General features: G+C 40.1%; 2 protein-coding genes across 12 annotated transcripts; one reads left to right on the top strand and one right to left on the bottom strand.

Annotated features, from left to right (window-relative positions):
* Positions 1-838: 838 nt before the first annotated feature.
* LOC135488359 (ectonucleotide pyrophosphatase/phosphodiesterase family member 5-like) lies at positions 839-7,374 on the top strand. Of its 2 annotated transcripts, none has more exons than XM_064772940.1 (4): positions 839-1,424; positions 2,112-2,300; positions 4,513-4,758; positions 5,165-7,374. In XM_064772940.1, exons 1-4 carry the CDS (start codon positions 917-919, stop codon positions 5,326-5,328), a joined length of 1,107 nt encoding a protein of 368 aa, XP_064629010.1. In that variant the 5' UTR covers positions 839-916; the 3' UTR covers positions 5,329-7,374. The 2 variants fall into 2 exon arrangements, with proteins under 2 accessions (XP_064629010.1, XP_064629009.1); XM_064772939.1 differs by having other exon boundaries at positions 839-1,796.
* Positions 7,375-11,467: 4,093 nt separating this feature from the next.
* On the bottom strand, positions 11,468-21,501 carry LOC135487494 (zinc finger CCCH domain-containing protein 13-like). 10 transcript variants are annotated; one of them, XM_064771197.1, is made up of 9 exons: positions 21,369-21,501; positions 20,450-20,710; positions 18,869-19,392; positions 18,286-18,423; positions 17,324-17,527; positions 16,860-16,922; positions 15,737-15,811; positions 15,068-15,130; positions 11,468-13,237 (listed from the first exon to the last, which is right to left on the bottom strand). In XM_064771197.1, exons 2-9 carry the CDS (start codon positions 20,631-20,633, stop codon positions 12,071-12,073), a joined length of 2,418 nt encoding a protein of 805 aa, XP_064627267.1. In that variant the 5' UTR covers positions 20,634-20,710; positions 21,369-21,501; the 3' UTR covers positions 11,468-12,070. The 10 variants fall into 10 exon arrangements, with proteins under 10 accessions (XP_064627267.1, XP_064627266.1, XP_064627268.1 ...); XM_064771196.1 differs by having other exon boundaries at positions 11,469-13,237; positions 20,420-20,710; positions 21,369-21,500; XM_064771198.1 differs by lacking the exon at positions 16,860-16,922 and adding an exon at positions 16,561-16,578 and having other exon boundaries at positions 11,469-13,237; positions 20,420-20,710; positions 21,369-21,500.
* Positions 21,502-21,525: the final 24 nt, after the last annotated feature.

Raw genomic sequence — 21,525 nt, 5'->3', positions numbered from 1 at the left:
GCCAAGGAAGCGTGCGCATGCGTGAAAAACGGCGGTTGTTTCGCTTACTGACCTTTTCGCCCCCAGTCGTTTCGCTCCAAGGTCTCATTAGGGACTTTTTTGTATTCATGTGCGGCCAGCCTGTAGTACCTAATAATCATTAATTTTTTGGTCCTCACAGTACGCCAGTGTTGATTTAGCAGTTGTTTTGGCAAAGACAAGTTTTTTTAAAGTTTTTGAAACCTGAGTGCTACTCAATAGGCGGCTAACAAGAAACTACGCATTTTACTGTTGTTACGTATGTGTACACTGAACTTGGGATGTGCATTGGCCCCGTGTTGAAATGCCGTCCAGTGCCAGTTGTTGCGTTTTTCGCTGATTTGTACAAAATTCAACATATCTCAAAAGTTCAATGGTTGACCCTCAATTCCTTTTTGATGTTTGTGTAGCGTAAGCAACTGTCTTTCACGGGAGAATAGTCACTGTAAGAATTATTCAGGAAGAAATGTATAACATTTGGGGTTTTCCGTGATTGTCCGGCCCAATTGGCAATATTGCCATTTGGGATGGTGAACAGAGCTAGGAGAAAATACGACGCTTATGATTTTATGAAAAAAATAAAATGCCCGGTTTAACATCCTGCAGAATCAGGAGAATCGGGCATTTTCAGTGATATACGACACAAATGGGTTGTCCTCGTGCAATCACTTTGGAAACGCATTTGGGGCACGTCATCATCGCGTACATTTGGGAAAAACTCCCTAACGAGACCTTAGTACAATAATTTGATACGGGTGTCACTACCGGTTGGCCACAATATACACTGATATACATCATGTACATGCGCGAATGACTCGACCACACATCGGGCCAACAAAACCGAAACAAACAAAATTCTCTTCAAAAAATCCTTATTTTACAAAACTGTTCCATCAAAATGCTATTTTTACGTGATATCCTGCATTGTATAGTTCTTCTGAATATTTCTGTGATATTTTCATTGGCTCATTTTGAGCACAAAGAAGATCCTAAGGTACTTTTGATATCATTTGATGGTTTTCGATGGGATTATCTTGATAGAGTTGGGCCAGCCAAAGCACCCAACTTTTTTAGCCTCATTAAAGATGGTGTAAAGGCAAAATCGGTTGTAAACACATTCACGACAAAGACGTTTCCAAATCATTTCACCATTGTTACCGGATTATGGGAAGAAAGCCACGGCATTGTCGATAATGACATGTACGATCCCAAATTCAACCGAACATTTACGAAGGCGAGGGTATCTGATATGAAAGATTCGTTCTGGTGGGACAACGGTGCTATTCCAATTTGGATCGCCAATGAGCAAGAAGATGAGAAACGCCGCAGTGGCACCATCTATTGGGCAGGCTCTCAGTCAACATACACTTTCAAAGGCCACAAACTGAAACAATTTGTGGATTTTGGTGATTATAATTTTGACACACCATATAAGAAAATTGTGGATACGATGGTTGAGTGGTTTTCACAAGAGAGTCGTCCTATTAATTTTGGAGCAATGTACTTCGATATGCCGGATGCCCTTGCTCATCGAGTGGGCCCTAGTTCCCCAAAAATAGATGAGATGATCACAACACTTGATAAGAATGTTACTGGTTACCTCATTGAGGAATTAAAAAAACACAATTTGTTCGATGTGCTTAACATAATTATCACGAGTGATCATGGATTTGTTGATACTTCTAAGGATCGTGTTATTGATGTTTCTAAATACGTTGATTCCAACCTGTACACAAAATATGGGAAAACTTCTGTGTGGAATATACTTCCAAAGTCTGGTAGGTTTTACTTGACTTTGAATTGAAATTGTACTTCTTAGACTTCTTACATCCAGCTTTGAGCTCTTTTGAATATCAATTTTTCATATTTGTAACAAGCTTTAGTTAGTATAGCTCCAGTGGTAGGCCAATGGTCTTGTTTTTTCAGATCCTTACCACTTTTATTTTCCTTGGTCAAGCAGCGCCGATTGGCACTCTTTTTAAGTAGCTGTTAAATCAGTATGATATGACAGCTTTTAATCTCTGTCTGCTTTGCTTTTGATCTCATATCAGAGGAGAATTTCTTGAACTCAACTTTCCTCATGTATTTTTCAGGCCATGAAGATGAAGTGTACAAAGGCTTCAAAAAATTTCACCATCTGACCGTGTATAAAAAAGATGAGATTCCTAAGAATTACCACTATTCTAAAAATGAGAGAATTTTACCCATCGTTGTCGTGGCGGACGAAGGGTGGATTCTCTCAGTGAAAGGCAACCCCTTTGATGAGTGGAATACCACAAAAGGTGAGTGAAACTATATGTATCAATCAAATCAATCAAATATGACATTTCTAAAGCACCCAAATTTGGTGAAAAATTTCACCAACTCTCAGGCGCCTTTGAAATACACTCGAAAAAGGTGTGCTTTTATCATCGTTCCAAAAGCTGCCTTTGACTCCGCAAGTCTAATGTGTGTGGGCAGCCCATTCCATAGGAGTGGCGCCGCCTTGTAGAAGGATCTGTCACCAAAACGTATGCACTTGGTGCGTGGCTCCTGTAGAAGGAAAGCGGCATCAGCCCTGAGGGAATAGGCTGACCCACGTCGGCGTTGTACCATATCAGTCAGGTAAGCCGGTGCCGCTCCATGGACTGCCTTGTAGGTGAGCAAGAGTATCTTAAACTCAACCCTTGCCTTGACAGGCAGCCAATGGAGCCGCATCAGAACCGGACTGATACGGTCAAACTTGGGGATCAAGCATGTAACCCTGGCTGCAGCATTCAAAACACGCTGCAGCCTACCATACTGCTGTTCCGTGATGCCGTAGAGGAGAGCATTGCAGTAGTCCAAGTGAGATGTAACAAACGCATGCACCAGGGTTTTGGTGGTGCCGACAGTCAGAAACCCGCGAATCTGACGAATCTTGTAGAGGCCAAAGAAAGCTCTAGAGCAGACTTTACTGACATGAGTTTTCATCGACATGTGTTCGTCAAAAAAGACACCCAGATTTCTGACTGACGTACTGGTGCTAACTGTCGAGTTCCCCACCCTGACTCCGTCAATGCTCACCTTCCCAAGCTGCTGCCTGGAGCCAATCAACATGCATTCCGTCTTAGTGTCATTTATGCAGAGATGGTTGTCAATAAACCATGCGCGCGCATCGCGTATGCACCGCACCACTGTCTCCACAGCCCCCTGCACATTTTTGACTGTGATAATAAGTAATAATAAGTTTGATATGACAGGCCTTGAAATTAGTTTCAAAATGGCATCTAGTTTCAGCTGCATGAGCTGTCGCTCAATAACATTAGAAAACAGCAAAATTTAGTGAAATAAAGCAAATCTATTTTGGTATTTCATTACAGGTGACATTATAGGTGAGCAGTCATCATAATCTGTTCTCACACATTTATGTGTACATTATCCTTCATCTGCAGCTGTTGCACTTACATGTATGACAAATTAAAAGATTAAAATGAGGTATGGGAACTTGCCTGCTTATGCATAATGATTGTATTGATTAATGAACAATTTTATATAAGCTCCTCTGTGATATTCATGTCTTGTGTCTGGTGTGTCAGGTTGCTGCTATCTCATCATGCTCATATTGGTAAATGGACTTCATGTGGTGTTAACTGAAGGGATCTGTTGGCAAAAATGAGATGATTCTTTACATTCTGTGGGTATCATGGGTTAATCCTTCTGAATCTTGTAACAACCAAACCCATCACCAGCGACAGTCAAAACTCAATTGTGGCAGCCAGAGACAAAATTACATGTAAATTAGATGATTGCAATCAATATTTCATCCTCAGGCATGTCAAGGGAAATGAAAGAGTTAATTATGTGTATGTTCACCACGCTAAAATAAGCACTGAAACGAAAGCACTACGCTCGATAATCGTCGTCATCTGATTCTAAAGTTTCTGAGAGTTAAGCCATCAAAATCTGGCTGAGACTTGTTTACTGAAAACTCATTCCACTCATAAGTCATACGAGCCACTTTAACACCTTCAGCGCCGAACCACGTAGATCTACGTGGCCAACTCCCCCCTCTTTGAGCTGGTTATCGGAGTCTCATGAACTTCATGAAAGAACTACGCCATCGCCATCTTCAGGGCAAGGTAAGAACTGTAAAAGACCAAACGGTCTTCAGTTCCAAGCGGTCTTCTCAGTTCCTACCTTGCCCTGAAGATGGCGATGGCGTAGTTCTCATGAAGTCCATTCGACTCCGATTACCAGCTCAAAGGGGGGGAGGGATTTGGGCCACGTTGATCTACGTGGTTCGGCGCTGAAGGTGTTAAACTTGCTCTGGTTACAGAGTTGAAGTAATGTGTGAATTAGAAGAAACTTGCTCTGGGTTTGCAATAAATCTTTTAGACACCAGCATGTCAGGGGAGATTAAGATGTTGTTAATCAATGGTTGATGGGATAGAAATCACCCAAGTTTTATGTACAGAAAGTTCTCTTTTGAAATTCACTCATGAACTTAAATTTATTTAAATTTTTGTTTTCCAGGTGGAGGCCATGGTTACAACAACTCGTTGGAATCGATGCATCCATTCTTCATAGCCCATGGTCCAGCGTTTAAACAAGACTACCAGAGGGGTCCTCTCAATATTGTTGACATCTACTCATTGATGGCAGAGGTCCTAAAGCTAAGCCCTGGCAACCTTGGCCCTCATAATGGTAGCACCAGTAACATCATGGATATGTTACGGTCAGAGAATCATACGTACGATATGACGACCACCTTTGTTACTTGTAAGTTCATGTACAATGTATCTGGGGCCACTTGGTCGAATTAAGCTATTGGGAGGAATTTGACCTCAAAGTCAAAATAAAAATGGTTTACCAAATTTTCTTACATGCAATCCTCGCAACATATTGGTTGATGGATGTCCAATTTCCATTCAGGAAATCATCAGCCAGTTTCTGGAGAACCTGACTGGAGTCTAGAGTAATAACTTATCTGCTCAAAGACAAAGACTCAGGAGAACTGCAAAGCCTGATATTCTGTTAAAGTGTTATGTCCTTGATCCATGGTGTCCCAGATCCTTAGGCTAAGAAGGCAAACATACTTAAGGTGTTTCTGGATTAGCAGTTTAAAATGTAACTTGATAAAGCGTGCGGCTTTCAAATATCAAATATCAAGTTTTAAAATTTTCAGTTATCATGGTGATAGTCATGGCATCCCTCATCACCGGAATTTTCTCCATCGTTGTCATCCGACAGCAACGCGTTCACGCCACACGCCGCTTTCGTCTCCTCACCGACGGCCTGATGAACGAATCAGCTCAACCAATGATGTTACAGAGTGATGAGGAATTATGATACAACCAGAACCGTAGGCAAGGTATTCAGAGTGCTATTGGAGACGTGGCATCAGGAAATATGTCACCATCACGGCAGCCAGATGCGACAGAATATGATGTTTACACTGTATAGCAAATGTGGTGGCCCCTTTAAATGTCTAAAGACTAAGGATAATCTCGTCCCATCCCATTGACTTGGATGACTGGAGATTTCCTTTTATTGGTCTTTGGCTTTAGCGGGGCCCTTTCATTTTATCATCATTTTAAGTTGGGTTTTTTTCTCTTCGTGTCATGTTCAGATATGAGGTTTAATCAGCTAGGCAGAAGGTGGTGTTTAGCTTTCCCAACCAGATAATCTGTGGCTATGTACATGTGCAACAAAGTTCAAGTTGTTGGAAACCGTGTGCATTTTGATTATCAGCCTACCAAGACGTTTTATCTATCATGTACAATGGAACCTCTGTTAGCGGACACCTCTCTATTAAGGACAACCTCTCTATTAAGGACACAAGTTTTGGTCCCAAATTGGTTGTTTCCATTCAATTTGACCTCTCTAATCAGGATACCTCTCTATTAAGGACAGCAATTGTCAGTCCCAAGGGTGTCCTTAATAGAGAGGTTCTACTGTACATGTAACTTCATGGAGGCTTGTTCTTCAACAAGCTTACACACATTTCATGCCTTGAACAGGGAACTGTAAATATTCCGATTATCAGTCACGTAATGCATTCCAACTTTTGTACCATATTTAAATTATAAGTGATTGATGATTAAAGAAAATGTTTATCCTGTTGTATAAAATTCTAGTTAGGTACCTGGTTTTTTGGTACATTATTGATCTTTATACTCGTGAACCTGTCCTTGTTGTCAAATCATAAATATTGTAAACACTCATGTCTCTATTAAAATTGAGGTTGAAGCTCTTAATTTTATTGTTACTCTTTTATCACAACCTCATTTCACTAATCTGAGTTTTAATCATGTCACAATCTTTGAGGTTTTGGGGGCAGATATATTTATTTAAGTTATTATGATTAATGGAGTAGCTCTTGATAATGCCAGGCCTGCTCTTAATTTTATGTAACTCACAGTTGCGATAGGGAGTGGTTTTATTTCTGGTCTCCTGTTGACTGGAACCAAAATTGCAATGATGGCTTAGCAGGGATATATTGGATAATGTAGCCAAACTTGATATTAACACTTTTGCGTAGACGTGTTGTTGAAAGGAACTGAACTAATGCATTAGTGCTGGCCTGGCATGATCTCCAATTACTTCTTCTTTAACAATATTAAAAGATCGTGGTCGCAGATTCTCTTTGTTTTATTCTCTAGTCCCAGCTTCAGCCGGCAGTTTTTGAACATTCCATTTTAGACTATGTTGTCGTACTGTCTATTTGATCGCTTAAAAATATAATGCTCTGTTCAGGGGCTGTTCATTTAGTACGTACGTTTCTTTTCAACCCCCAACACCTGTACACAGACATATGCAAAATGTACCAAAAATTTGCAAGTGACCTTCCCCTCTTGTTGCGTACGTACTAAACGCACGGCCCTTTGGAGGTTTGCTCAATGTTTATTTCGCTTAATGTAGTATTTGTATCTATTGCATCTATAATAGAAGCAGTGTATATGGGTCAGTGACGTAAATTTGACGTCCGAAATTGTGTTTTTTCTGTAATGCCTTCCACACCTTCAGTTTCACTTAACTTTACGATAACTTTTGTTCCGGTGTGTATTTTGCTATTATTTGTCACATTAACAGTATTGTAGTTTTTGTTGTAAATGATAACTTTTTTGTTGATTTTTATTCGCAGCATGTAGCAGTAGCTTAAGTTTAGCATAGCAGCAGGTGTTTGGCTAGGCGGTAATATGTAAAGTGGTTCAGATGTCTGTTCCTCAGTTGAAGGTGCTTACATCATCCTTTCTGAAGTAGGATCAATGTGTCAGCTGTACAATCATGTATTATTCTACATCCTGTGTAGTCCCTCAGTTGTGGGTGCAGTAAATAGACAGCTGGCTTATTTGATACGTGTAAAATAATCACAATAAAACTTTTACAAATAGATGCCGTCTTTCCTTACTCATTGTATCCATGCATTCGAAACATTCATTGGAAAATTGACAGGAGAAGGTTGCAAATGTGTTGTGAGAGTGGCACTTTGGCAAGACTGTTTGAAATTACCATCACTGCCCGTCACTTACGAGTCATGGGTTTGACTCCCAGTTAGTGCTTGTCTGAGGTGATAGACGGCGACTCTCCGAGAGGGCTAGTTTTTTCCAGTGTCCCAGATATCCTCCTACAGTACATTACAAATCACTCTATCTTCTTCATGCACGCTAGACAGTCCTTTCGGTTTTTTGGTGATGAAGTCGGCTGTCCCAACGAGTTCTGCCACAGAGCCCAAGAGCTTGGGAGTCAGGGTAGAGATCTTTGGCCAGTATTGCTCTCTATTCTTCATTAGGGAGCAGGTCTGAAGCACACGAGCTGGAGTCTGGTCAGCCTGCTCCACATTCTCTTGCCATAGAGCGACATTCACTTGAAGGTACATCACATCCAAACAATCATAATCAGGACAGTGACCCGAGTGGGCATGGGGAAGATCAGTGTCATTTCCTTTTCCATGGTGGTTGCAAGAAGAAAAGAAAACACTTCTTTTTCTAAATACTGTAAATTCCTTTATTCATTTTATAATCACAATCAAATGTGATGAAATATCAAATATGTCACAGAAAACCTCTGCAAATGTGACCCAACAAAACAGACACTTCTGTAAATTGAATTTAATGCAATCCATTGCTAAGTGGGTTCAATAACCGGGTAAGCACTGGATCTCGCCCAGCTCACAAAAGTGCCTTACCAGTAATCAAACAAGCTAATTCAGTGTATCCCCCAGGTGTTTCTACAATATGAGCGAATGAACTGAGGGACTGACTTAATTTCACATTCGAATTGAAAAAGCATTGAAAAACAATTTCAAGTAGTTTGAGGACAACCTGTCTGTTTTCATTATTTATCAAAATGTGCACAACCAGCACACATCACCTTATAAATAATATCATATCAGGATACATACATAAAATGCACAGACAAATACATGTAGATATACAAGTCAATCATTAACCTTCAAATTTAACATAACCAATAATAAATATTTCTTGATACATATCCTCAATGATCAATGTAACATCTTGCCACCCAATATTTCGATACGATGACCGGTAAACATTATTTTCTTCCATTTGACATTGATGCTAAAGTCTATTGATCATACAAACAAGAGTCCTATTAACTAAACCTGATACCATGACACAAGTCACAATGCCTTGCTGATACCAACTTACTTACTGCTATCCAGTCTAACCTTCAACATAAGTTGTCTTTGTAATAACTATAGGCAGTAATAATGTACCAAAATATACAACAATTGTCAAATTCATAATGCAATATTGGATGACTTCCTCTAACACTTTTGTAATTCCCATTAACTCAAGACCTGCAGTCACAGAACATCGAACCATCAGTCATAAAATGGCTCCAAGAAATGCATCTTCAATGGGTGATATAAAAGAATAAATAAGGACTTCACGTGTATTTATTCTTGGTGATATGAATGAAGACTAGCAAATGTATTTACTGAAAGCTTCATGTACTGTACATTTACACTAGGTGTTTCTGTACACAGATGGAGTGGAAAAAATTCTCACACAATTCTGATGTGTTCATTAATGAGCAGATCAATTTGTGAATGATAATTCTCGATGGGTCAAGATGCGTCTTTCCATTAAATATAGAAGAAAACGTGTGATCCTGATGATAAAATGAGTTTAAAAGAAAAAGTATGCTTTGTTATCAAGAAATAAACAAATTAGTACACATGTATTATGTACTATATAACTGATCTGAAATAGTTGGTGGGGTTTGATACAAAACATTGATTGATTGTCATCGAACTGTGAACAAAAGTCAATATTCTGAAAAACAATTTACACATATGAAGACAGCAAGGTGTGCATGATATATAGTAATCGTAATCCATTTTGAGCAACAAGTTTCATTTAAGGAATTGAACCCGAGGCGGAGGACCTTGGTTGAGTTACCAAGACACTCGAGGGTGGAGCTAAAATACAGTCCAAACCCGAGCCGACAGGCGAGGGTTTGGACGAAATTTTAGCTCCACCCGAGAGTGTCTTGGTAACTCAACCAAGGTCCGAAGCCGAGGGTTCAATTTCTATTCTAAAATACCTCAAACTTAAAAAGATAGGCCACGAAATAACTTGAATATGTGCGAATTTGGCAAATTCCATCCATCGCCTGCCCGGAGCGCCGGTAGCGCCGTTGTTTACATTATGTTACGGCAGCGCGAATAGGAAGTCCGGATCGGCTCGCTCAAGTGACGCTAAAATCCGCGCAAATGGGCTATTTGGAGCGTTTTTCTCAGCAAATATGTGTAGTGCTCATTAAAAAACTTAGGGTGGTTGATGCTTCCTTGGCTGATTTGTGTTTGAAGCAGTGTTTTGAGAGCCTCAAACTTCTGAAGTGAGCTGTGTGCATGGTTCCACATTTTAGTGCAACCCGAGGGAACTTTGGTAGAGCATCTTGGTTGCGTGTCCAAAACACTCCACTCTCAGAACGAGGCTTATGCATTTTCCATTTAAAAGTTGACTTTACGGTACCAAGGTATTTTAGAATTCCTAGTATAAATTGTTCCAAGACATTTTCCACCATAAATATTATGCTCATGAGAAGGCACAATCAGTAAAATGGCATTGACCTACTGAAGACTGCGGTGACCTACTGAAGACTGCATTGACCTACTGAAGACTGTAGTGACCTACTGAAGGCTGCAATGACCTACTGAAGACTGCAGTGACCTACTGAAGGGGTTGGGGGCAAGAACGTACTCTCGTTTCCTCCTACAATGCATGCATCAACCTTGCCCAGTGTGTCGTGTCATGATCTTGGTCCGGTATAGTGTAAATGACCATTTATTCTAAAATACCTTGGTACCGTAAAGTCAACTTTTAAATGGAAAATGCATAAGCCTCGTTCTGAGAGTGGAGTGTTTTGGACACGCAACCAAGATGCTCTACCAAAGTTCCCTCGGGTTGCACTAAAATGTGGAACCATGCACACAGCTCACTTCAGAAGTTTGAGGCTCTCAAAACACTGCTTCAAACACAAATCAGCCAAGGAAGCATCAACCACCCTAAGTTTTTTAATGAGCACTATACATATTTGCTGAGAAAAACGCTCCAAATAGCCCATTTACGCGGATTTTAGCGTCACTTGAGCGAGCCGATCCGGACTTCCTATACGGGCTGCCGTAACATAATGTAAACAACGGCGCTACCGGCGCTCCGGGCAGGCGATGGATGGAATTTGCCAAATTCGCACATATTCAAGTTATTTCGTGGCCTATCTTTTTAAGTTTGAGGTATTTTAGAATAGAAATTGAACCCTCGGCTTCGGACCTTGGTTGAGTTACCAAGACACTCTCGGGTGGAGCTAAAATTTCGTCCAAACCCTCGCCTGTCGGCTCGGGTTTGGACTGTATTTTAGCTCCACCCTCGAGTGTCTTGGTAACTCAACCAAGGTCCTCCGCCTCGGGTTCAATTCCTTAATTCTAAAATACCTTGGTACCGTAAAGTCAACTTTTAAATGGAAAATGCATAAGCCTCGTTCTGAGAGTGGAGTGTTTTGGACACGCAACCAAGATGCTCTACCAAAGTTCCCTCGGGTTGCACTAAAATGTGGAACCATGCACACAGCTCACTTCAGAAGTTTGAGGCTCTCAAAACACTGCTTCAAACACAAATCAGCCAAGGAAGCATCAACCACCCTAAGTTTTTTAATGAGCACTATACATATTTGCTGAGAAAAACGCTCCAAATAGCCCATTTACGCGGATTTTAGCGTCACTTGAGCGAGCCGATCCGGACTTCCTATACGGGCTGCCGTAACATAATGTAAACAACGGCGCTACCGGCGCTCCGGGCAGGCGATGGATGGAATTTGCCAAATTCGCACATATTCAAGTTATTTCGTGGCCTATCTTTTTAAGTTTGAGGTATTTTAGAATAGAAATTGAACCCTCGGCTTCGGACCTTGGTTGAGTTACCAAGACACTCTCGGGTGGAGCTAAAATTTCGTCCAAACCCTCGCCTGTCGGCTCGGGTTTGGACTGTATTTTAGCTCCACCCTCGAGTGTCTTGGTAACTCAACCAAGGTCCTCCGCCTCGGGTTCAATTCCTTAAATGAAACCATCCCTTGATGTAAACAACATTGACTTAAAGTTGTCTCTTACGATAGAAAAGGCAAAGAATATACAGAACATGTTTGTAAACCGATATTTACGATTACGTAACATAAACAGTTCACAGCCAGATTTACATTTTGTATCAACAGCTACATGTACATCCAAATTTCATTTTGGATAATCAAGGCAAATTTCTGATCACAGAATTATATTTAAAAGCACACCCACACGATCATAAAAAAGACACCTACAGCCGTCTTCCGTTTGTTTGGCATTTAGCACATTCAGCTGTAGAATTGGTACAAACAATTCAAAAGAGGTCATTTTGATCAATCAACACGTCCTATTGTCTCATCGATAATACTGATTTCACAATTTCAACTCGTGACCAAGTGAGTCGATTTAAGGCAGGATAGTATAATGGACTGAATATCAAAATCATTAGGCATTTATTGTGCAAAAGTCAAGAGTTTATGAAATCGAAATCTGAACAAAAACTTGAGATTATAATATGACCTCTTCGAGGTCGTCAGGGTCATCAATCAAACTTACTGTCGGCTTCGTTATTGTCGTTGGCTGCTGACTTTGACGCCTTGGTAACAACTTTGAGTCACTGCTACCATTTTCATTTCTACCCCGATTGTTACCAGAAGAGAAAGTGAAGGCAAGATCAGCATCTTTACTCGGTTGGCGATTTGATTTTGTCATGAAGAACTCATTTCCTCCATCCAAATCATCGACTTCTGGGCGATCTACCCCTCGCTTGGTTGGCTCAGTTTTCTTAGATGTAGACGTTACGGCACTATCACCAAACAGATTTTTCATGAGATCAGCCTTCTTCTTCGCTTGCTGGTTATTGGCATTAGAATCGTCAAAAGATGGCTGATATGGGACATCCTCATCCACAAAACCACTCCTGCGCCGCTTCTCAATATAGGGGATCGAATTATCCTCATGCGACGGTTTACCTTGGTGTAGATTCTCAATCGGTTTAGTGAAAGCGTAACTCTTTTTCGAAGATGAAGAGCTGATGTTCGTTCGCTCAGATTTCATTTTTTCAACTGGTTTATTCTGCTTATACAGATTGCTTTGATTATCAGAATCATTTTCATCAAGTGCTCTCAGTTTTGCAAGAAGGGCATCCTTCTTCCGTCTCTCCTCCTGAAACTGTGCATCCTTCTCCATGCGTTCCCTCTCCTTGCACGCTCTCTCTTCTTCCCGCCTTTCTCTCTCCTCCCTCTCCCTTCTCTCTCTCTCATCCCTATACCTCCTCTCTTCCTCGACTCTCTCCCTATCCTCCCTCTCCCTTCTCTCTCTCTCCTCTCTCTCCCATTTCTCTCTCTCCTCCCTCTCCCTTTGTTCTTCCTCCTCTCTCTCACGCTTCCTTCTCATCTCTTCCTCAGCACGCTCCCGTCCCAATTTCTCTCGCTCTTCCAGCCTCTCTCGTTCCCTTGCCTCCTGCATCTGGCGATCTTTCCGCCGTGCTTCATCCAGCTCTGCTGCCCTTCTCCGCTTCTCCTCCTCCTCAGCATCCCACCTTTCCTTATCTTTCCTGTACTGCCACTCGGCAGAGTCACGTGCCTCCTCCTCGACCTCATCATGAGCAATACTGTTGCGGCTTGAATACTCCTGGTTGCGTTTGATCAGTTCACCCTTCTGTCGCTCACGTTCCTGAAAATACAAATTTGATCCAATACCACTTTGCAGAAGAAACTTGAAACTGGGATTTTACAGGCTATCTATCTTGAAAAGGCAAGCTGAAAAAGACATTGATATTTGGCAACCATAATGAACTTTCATTTAGTTTTCATGTCCACTGGATATAATTTAATTCTGGAGCAACCTTTTACCAATCACTCAGAGCAAACTTCTATAACGAATGGAAGGAAAAGTCCCATAAAAAGGAGCCACCACAAACAAATGGAAATGGAAGTAATTATGCAAACACAGCAAGTTTCAAGTAATGAGAAAGCACTTGACAGGAGACACCAGATTTTTCCGGCCTTCATGAAATAGCCCCTTTAAAGTTATTTGGAACTATATAGACAGAAGGCACCACAGAAACAGCTGCATGCCTATTGAAAACCAAATTTCTAGCCAGTGTCCTTGAAGTGCAACACACTGGATTTGGACTCAAACACTTCTAATCTATGATAGACATATATAGTAAGATGAAACAGGTCGTCAGGAGGTGCTCAAAACCAATTCGGTGTAACACTCGATTATCATGCATCAAGTAAGGACTGAATTACTTTTTTTAAAGTCCTGTGGTATGGGGGTTTAAGTAGGTCAGGTCTTCAATGTGCTGCAATGATGGAGAAAAAAATGTGTGAAAAATCTGGTATCTCCATCGTGGACATAATTGGGGATGACACAAACCATATTATAGGAAAAGTGTTCGCCATTTAATCGCAATCAACCATGAACCCAGGTTATAGGTTATGATAACAAACACCCACATGAATCTAACCTTGACATTAGCCGAAGCATATCGTGATGGTCGTTCAACAGACGTAAACTTCATAGCACCGTATTGTTTATTTTTCGAAATGCCAAGTTCCTTTTTCTTTCTTGGAGAAGAAAGGTTAGTGTTCCTATGAACATTACTACCACCACCTCGGTTATTTCTTTTACCGGGACCAATATTCGAAATGTTGTATTTTGACGAAAGTGCCCCCTGTCCACTGGAATAAGATTTCTTTCCCGACCGTTGCAATAACAAGTCCTTACTTTCACTAACATCGGCATGGAAGGCATTGGAATGATAAGAACTGAATTTATTTTCTAGTGCCTCATATTTGTTTTCAAAATGCTGGTTGCTTTCCAAGCCTTTCTGTTTCGCCACTGTGTATGGATTTTCTTCCATGCTATCTTTTTCGAAATCATCCTCATAGTCATATTTAGAAGTGCTATGAAGTTTGTTGTCTGACTGAAGATAACTAGGTCGACTCTGAAAATAATTTTAAGGCGTGCAGTGAGTTTCTTGTTAATAAGCATGCAACCCTATATTCCTTCTCCTGTGAAAAGAAGTTTAACATTAGTGGGAAAAGGATTTTGGTGCAAGCTGATATTGAGATATTGTGAATGGCCTAGTGCAGAGCATGAGTACATAAGTGCAGCAAAAGCAAAATTCGGATCTATTGTATTTAGTACCCTTTACTGAGTTTTGTGAAAGAAATATAAGACTTTCATAAGGGTTAGAGATGAAAAGTTTGACAGAAGTTTACAATCTCTTCCCAATTTAGTTTTTGGTTGTTCCAGACAACAGATCTTGTCAACAGTTTTGAATCATTATCTTTTGAAAACAATCCACCCAGACTTCTACCAGCGTTTTAACTCATTACGACTGAAACTTTGTGCAAAGCATGATACATTGAAATATTAATCAAACACCAGGATCCAGCACCATAGCTCACACACCCAATAAGCCGACAGCGTAAACACAAGGACTTGCTGAAGCAATATGGCACCAACTAGTTTGAGAAGTTGTATCATTCTTACCACATCCTCTCCATCTGATTCTGATTTTACTGATGGAGGGGAGGGAGTTGTTGATCTTGAGTTCTAAAAAAGATTGAAGATGAAGAACTGAACTGAACTTTCCTTCAATCAGGAAGACTCGACTTTTTTAATTTGTTTTGAATTCTACATTAATATCTGAAGTCAGACCGAGCTGATGAGGGAAATTTTAAAAAGAATTCTAGGAGCAGTGTAACTGTTATCTCTGCAAGCTTGCTCAGAATAAGAATCCTTACAATTGAAAACTGCAAACAGAACATGCAAATTAATTAAGGTGTAGAAATTTTACAATGGTAAGGGATTGATGAAGAGCATGCAGGAAACATGTGGAAAGAAAAATGTTCGTAAATGCCTTAAAATAGCCAAAATGACAGACTTCCAATCTCTTTCAAATTGCATAGTTCGATATTGAGCATGTAATCTGATACAATGCAATTAGTAACTTAATCATTACATGCCATCTTTTGATGTAATTTTCACACCAGAATTACTGTCTTTGTAGAAAAATTGAGACAGAGTGGCTGTCATTTTAGCTAGGCAAGCTTACAGCACTACCAGCAGAATACATCTACCAGTTCATAGCGAAGAGGAATGGAACAGTTTTAGGCTTGTGCAAAGCTGAGAAAAATCATGTCTTTTTATAAGCCTTACCAATTCCTCCTGAGTTTTGGCAGGGGGAGGAGGTGTGGTTTGTGTGGATATGGCCGACACTGTACGGGGTGTTTGCTAAAACATAAATGTTTAAAATACTGTGATGAACTGAGTTGTGTGGAACCAGGAAGAGTCAAAAGTAGCAAAATGGTTAAAGAACTTATATGATAAAACACACATCAATCATAATTTAAAATAAGACCTGAAGAAAAGCTTGCTAACAAAATAACATCTCGAGGTTTATTCAAAAAGGAAAAGAAAAATCCACACCGAGACCAGAAGTATTTGGATTTTTGGTTTAGGCGTGGAAAGACAATAATGGAAGAGGAGGAAAACCCCCAAATAAGAACAGCAATAATTGGAAATTTCAAAAGGGAGTAAAAAAGAAAATGTCCCGACTTGTATTGAATTTTAAAGAGAATGTTTTTGAAAGAAGTTTTTAATGACGACTTGTATATTGGTTACCACAGATGGTGACAAACAGACAACAGATGATCCGCATGATGGCATGTACACGACCGGAACATTGTGCCTCCGAATCTGGTTTAAAAGAAACAGGCATACTAAGTTTTTCAGTGAATAAATGAACTGTTGTGCATTTTTCAATCAATGTACAGTCCCTGTCTCAAGAATTAACCATTGTATCATGCTATATCTACCTAAGAAACATATACAGCTATCTTAAAACAAATCTAAAGTGTGTGGAACAGTAATGCACAACAACTTACAAACATGCAGGGTGGGGGCAGGGAATTGACAAACATGGATGGAACCGACCACATCCAGTGGAAAAAGAAGCAATGAAGGAACTATTCACAACTTACCAGGTCCAAAAAAGAATCCTACATAGTGGAGAGACACAAGGGCAAGAGTTAGCATGGAGAGAATGAAGTAAGGACTTAACATGTATACATAAAATAGAAAGCTGCCAGATGATACAAATCACCCCAGGGACTGAGGGTTAACACAACACAGAAATTCTCACCACTATAATTTGATATGGAGACTGCACCTCAGACCTTTTCCTTGAAAATATAGCTATGTATTTAGTCAAAACATCCTCAGTCCCTTTAAGGTATAGGCAAGGGCATGCACTAGTCTATGAAAGTAGGACTTGTAGTACCTCTTCCAAAACTGGAGAACCCTGGGTCAGAAACACGTTCTCTCTTGTCCTATTTAGTCTTGCCTGTTATAAAACAGAGAAAGCTTTAATTTCCAGTTATCTAGGTATGCTGTTGATGACAGAGTTATTCCTGTGATTATGACCAAGGATATGCGTCTAGGAGAGTTATTTTCAATAAAGTGGTGCAAGAAAGTGAAATTTTTAGCAACAATGGTACAGTGCAACCAAGGGGTTAAGGCCAAATTTCATTGTCAACAAGCAAATCAAATTGGCCAACAATTCATTCAGTCAACTAAAATCACACATATAGTGGCCCTAAACTAAAGAGAAGTACGAAAAGTGGTCTGCACTGGATATACCATCCTTTGGGACATCCTCAGCAAAAGAGAAGAGCTTACTCTCAATATTCTCTTTAACAGACCTTTCTATTCTATATTTTCAAAAGGTCATTACAAAATACCCACCTCTCTTTGTTTCCTATCATCCTCCCGTCTTTTCTCTTCATACTGTTTCACTTTTTCCCGCGGCGTCAACCTATGGTCGGACAGTGAACTTCTCTTGCTACGTTTCATAGACAGTGGGGTGGATGCACCAGATGGAAGTTTGTGGGGAGGACGGACTATTCTGTGGCTATAGATGTTTTTGATATCTAGGATTTTTTCCTTTTCCTGCAAAGAAGGATTGGAGGTGTCAAGATCTATAGGTTGGGTGCTTGGATTTGGTGATGGGGTTTTATCTAGGGAAGTATCAACTTGGTGAGGGGTTGATCTGAGGGATGTGGGGACAGTCTTCCTCTGTGACAGTGGTGGAGGAAACCCAAGGAATTTGGGCTGAGGTAAATGAGACTGGTTTGGTTTCAGTCTGAGACGCAGGTAAGTCAACTCTATCATCTTCTGCTTTTCCTGGATGAAAAAAAGAATGAAAGAAACATGGAATACAAAATTCTAGCTGTGAATAATCAATACCACGGTCCCAACTACTGCATTCATTGGCACATCAGCCAGATACATTGCTAATATTGTAAATGTTTCTAAACCTCAATGGGTCACATCCATTTATACTCAAGTATTGCCATGACAACCTGTCACCATCAACAAAGAACATTTTATCTTTAGGGCTGATTAGTAGTGAGTATGATATTCATCAAGTTGATTTGAAAAGGACTGACATAAAAGTTACATGCGATGAAGGACCTCAAGCAGGCTTTGGGTGGTTTGCATGCAACATTGGATCGCGCAAGGATAGAGCACAAGGCATAACGTTGCTTTATTACACAACAGAATTTGTTCTTTTATATAAAAAAAACCCCACAACACCAAGTAAATGCACCAGGGACTATCACTGGACACAAAACCAAAAATGACATCAAGTCATCTATGTACTGCAGGAGTTTTTGACGACTTTGCTATCACCCATTTTCTCCTACCTTGATTTGAGTCTCCAATCCCTGTATCATATCCTCATAATGTGCTACTCGTCGTTGTGTCTCTCGATGCCTGTGGATTTCTATGGCCAGTTCATGGCGTTGATTTTTTTGAAGATTGTCAATGTACCTTTCTAAGTCCTGAAATAGTATATGCATCAGCAAATATTATCAGCCTCAAAGGCAATATGCACATAATCAAATCATTTTTTCAGATCATAGAAGTCATTCAAAATATTTTTGTGAATGACTCCAGCCTCAGGCAAAGTCCATCGTTTGCTGTTTTTCTGTAGTTCAACCGAGCACACTTATGGGTAAGACCACATAACATGAATAATGAATGAAAAGTTTTGCACAGATTATGTTCTGTTACAAAATCAATGTCCATACTTTTTGTCCTTTTGTATTGAATTCTTAATATCAATGCAACAGCCTTGGGATATGTTTGGGCATAACATCTCAACACAGCATGATTTCCATAATGTTTCCTGAAGCAGTCACAGGTCACCTTATGTGATTTATGACTAGTTGCCAATTTCCAACTAGGTCACAAAATAAACAATCAGAGAAAACCCGACACCCTTACCCTAATTTTTTTATCCTTTTCATCCATTTCTACTTCCGTCTGTGTCAACTTCCTAGCTAACTCATCGCGTTCCCCTAACTTTTTGTGTTCGGCAAGATCCTTATATTGTTTGAGTAGTTTTTTGGTTTTATGCAGTTCCTCACTAAGATCTTTATATCGCTTATTACTGTTCTCATACTTTTCTTTAGACCGTTTTATTTGGTCTCGAAGTGTCCGCACTTCCTCACTGTGCTGTGCTATCAAAGACGGCAATTCACTTTCCTGGACTTCATAACGCGATAAAGCTTTATCTTGTCGACGGAAATCTCGTTTCATCGTCCGATTTTCTAGTTTTAGATCCTGAACTAACAGATTTAATTCCTCCACTTGATTTCGGAGTTCGTTGATTTTGAGTCGTCTTGCGGACAGCATCCGTTTAGATACAGCGTCCATGTCTCTGGGTGATGCAACTTGCACAGAACCTCTTCCATTCTTTTGGCCCTTGCCTTTCGGAGTTGGCTTTATGTTTCTAGCTCGAGAATTTGCTGGAGAGAAGAAAGTACAACAAAGACATTAAAACAGTGATTCACAAGGAAATTTTTCAGTTACCAGGAATCTAGTTCTAAACAGGATCATAACAACTTTACCTTTAGGAGGTTGACCAATGTATGCAAGTCTCAACCATGACAATCTAGAGGTCATATTTCTAATTCTCAGTCCCATATTCAAAGAATATAATATCTAATCACGTTATCACAGGCTTGTAGTCCAACTGTCCTGAACAAAGCCACGTTACTAAGTGAATACTCAAAGAAAAACACCACGAATATCACATCAGAGAAAAAAAATAGATATAACTCTCGTTACTATTTGATTTAGGCTATGCCGCTATAGGGCCAACTATTTCAGCTTATTTTGTGTTTTAGTCTAGTACACAGTACATGTAGAACGTTATTGTAGGTGAATATCTAACAGCGAATTCAAAGTGGATCGAGGATTATGTCTGGTGCAAGCTTAACTATAAAGTGCTTAGATAGAACTGATCAATAAAAGATGAAGATTAAATGAAAACAGTACAAAATAAATAAGGTGCATGAAAGCTATTGTGGAAAAGACTTTATCTGGCAAACAGCCCTAAAGCCGGCTATATCTTTCGTAAATGGGATTTACAAGTATTCCGAAGTGTGTAAAGCAAGTAAGAAGTAAATAAAAAGTGGTGAAAGTAGCCTACAATAAGAAATGATCTAGATTCCATAGGCCTTACAAATGGACAACCTTGATAGCTGTTTATTCCTGTCATAAGGAATGAGGCGAGCCACACAAAATGACAACAACACCCTGGTTAATGCCGGATGATGGAAGTAGAAAGGTGCTCCAGTTTACCAATCAAGAGTGAAGAGGCATGTCTTATTGACAGCTGGTGTGGTAAGCTTCCCAGAGTCTGAATTTGTCGACACATATCACTCAAACTTTAGTCCCATTTTTAACACTGGAGGACAATAAAAAGTTGTGCAGCAGCTCTCATTCCTGACCGACTAGACAAACTAAAAACTACAAAGCAACACAACACACCTGGTTTTCTATTACTAGTAGTTGTGGTACCTGTTCCGGCGGGCTTTTTCTTGTTGAATGTCTTGGAAGATGTGCCCGATTTCTTCAAGTCAACCTCCGTATCTGACTCAAAGGAGTCCGTGTAGTCATCATATGAATCATAACTCCTGGTCCTGGATCGATTATGACTCTTCCCAGATGGTGAGCGGTAACCCCCATTCTGTTTGGAGGTCATGCTGGTCTGGGGCTTGGTTGCTGGAGGAATGATGACTGTTTATCTTGGTAACCTTGAAAGGAGATCTGCCCCGAACTCTGAAATAAGATATAACTAACTTACGTTACTTTTTCATAGAGTTCAAATTCATGATAAAGAGATGTTATGTCAGTGATAGGCAACCAAAGGACAGCAGTCATAGTGCATAAATTCTAAGTTTGGGATATTCACTTCAGGGCTCAAATTTATCCAAGGCCTATGCTCATGCTCTTGATGCTGCCAGCCATGGCAGTCCCTTGGTGAAGAGTGCACTACCCAAAGACTTAACGTTGCGCGATATTCATGGTATCCGCACCTTTACTACTGCATTATATCGCCATTTGTTTATTGTGTCATGAGTTGACATCAATTCTCATTAGAAAGTGGCGATATAGGCCTGCCTAGGCCTAAACGCACAATCTTCTTTTTTGACGTGGCGATACAATATCATTGACATTAATATCGCACACTGCAAGGAGTCGTCAGTACAAGGCATGGCGCATATCATGACTGAGTGATGACATCATGAAATTGTAAGTGTCAAAGTCCCCAATTCTGAAAATAAGCCAAAGGTAATGTAAAGGTAGGCCTAAACCTGGACCTGGTAAAAATGAAATACTTTTACTATATTCAAATTATGAAATCATTCAAAATCACATCACTGTCATCAGTTCAGCGCAAAAGAAATGTCACTGAGAGATCTTTAGGCAGCCTTACCGAACGAAAAACAGCACCCTATTTCTCACACCGGCTTACAACGTGATTTGAAAGGAGGAATGGATTAAAATTTGGAGAATGCATTCCAATCTTGTTATTTTTCCCAAGCAACGATAAACAATGTGCGAAGTTTACCGTTGCGTCACTGATTTTTGTG

Source organism: Lineus longissimus, chromosome 5, assembly GCF_910592395.1.
Source record: "Lineus longissimus chromosome 5, tnLinLong1.2, whole genome shotgun sequence".
In the NCBI taxonomy this organism is placed as follows: Eukaryota; Metazoa; Nemertea; class Pilidiophora; order Heteronemertea; family Lineidae; genus Lineus; species Lineus longissimus.
The sequence above is the reverse complement of the archived record's forward strand: the minus strand, read 5'-3'. Positions and strand labels throughout refer to the sequence as shown.

Bases quoted from the DNA above. Each gene is read 5' to 3' on its own strand.
- LOC135488359 (XM_064772939.1), top strand. From the start codon at position 917: ATGCTATTTTTACGTGATATCCTGCATTGTATAGTTCTTCTGAATATT. The intron at 2,301-4,512 runs GTGAGTGAAACT...TTTGTTTTCCAG, and splicing joins TGAGTGGAATACCACAAAAG to GTGGAGGCCATGGTTACAAC. The intron at 4,759-5,164 runs GTAAGTTCATGT...TAAAATTTTCAG, and splicing joins GACGACCACCTTTGTTACTT to TTATCATGGTGATAGTCATG.
- LOC135487494 (XM_064771196.1), bottom strand. From the start codon at position 20,633: ATGACCTCCAAACAGAATGGGGGTTACCGCTCACCATCTGGGAAGAGT. The intron at 17,528-18,285 runs GTAGGAGAAAAT...CCTTCTTTGCAG, and splicing joins GATTGGAGACTCAAATCAAG to GAAAAGGAAAAAATCCTAGA. The intron at 15,131-15,736 runs GTAAGGCTTATA...AATCTTTTTTAG, and splicing joins CCAAAACTCAGGAGGAATTG to AACTCAAGATCAACAACTCC.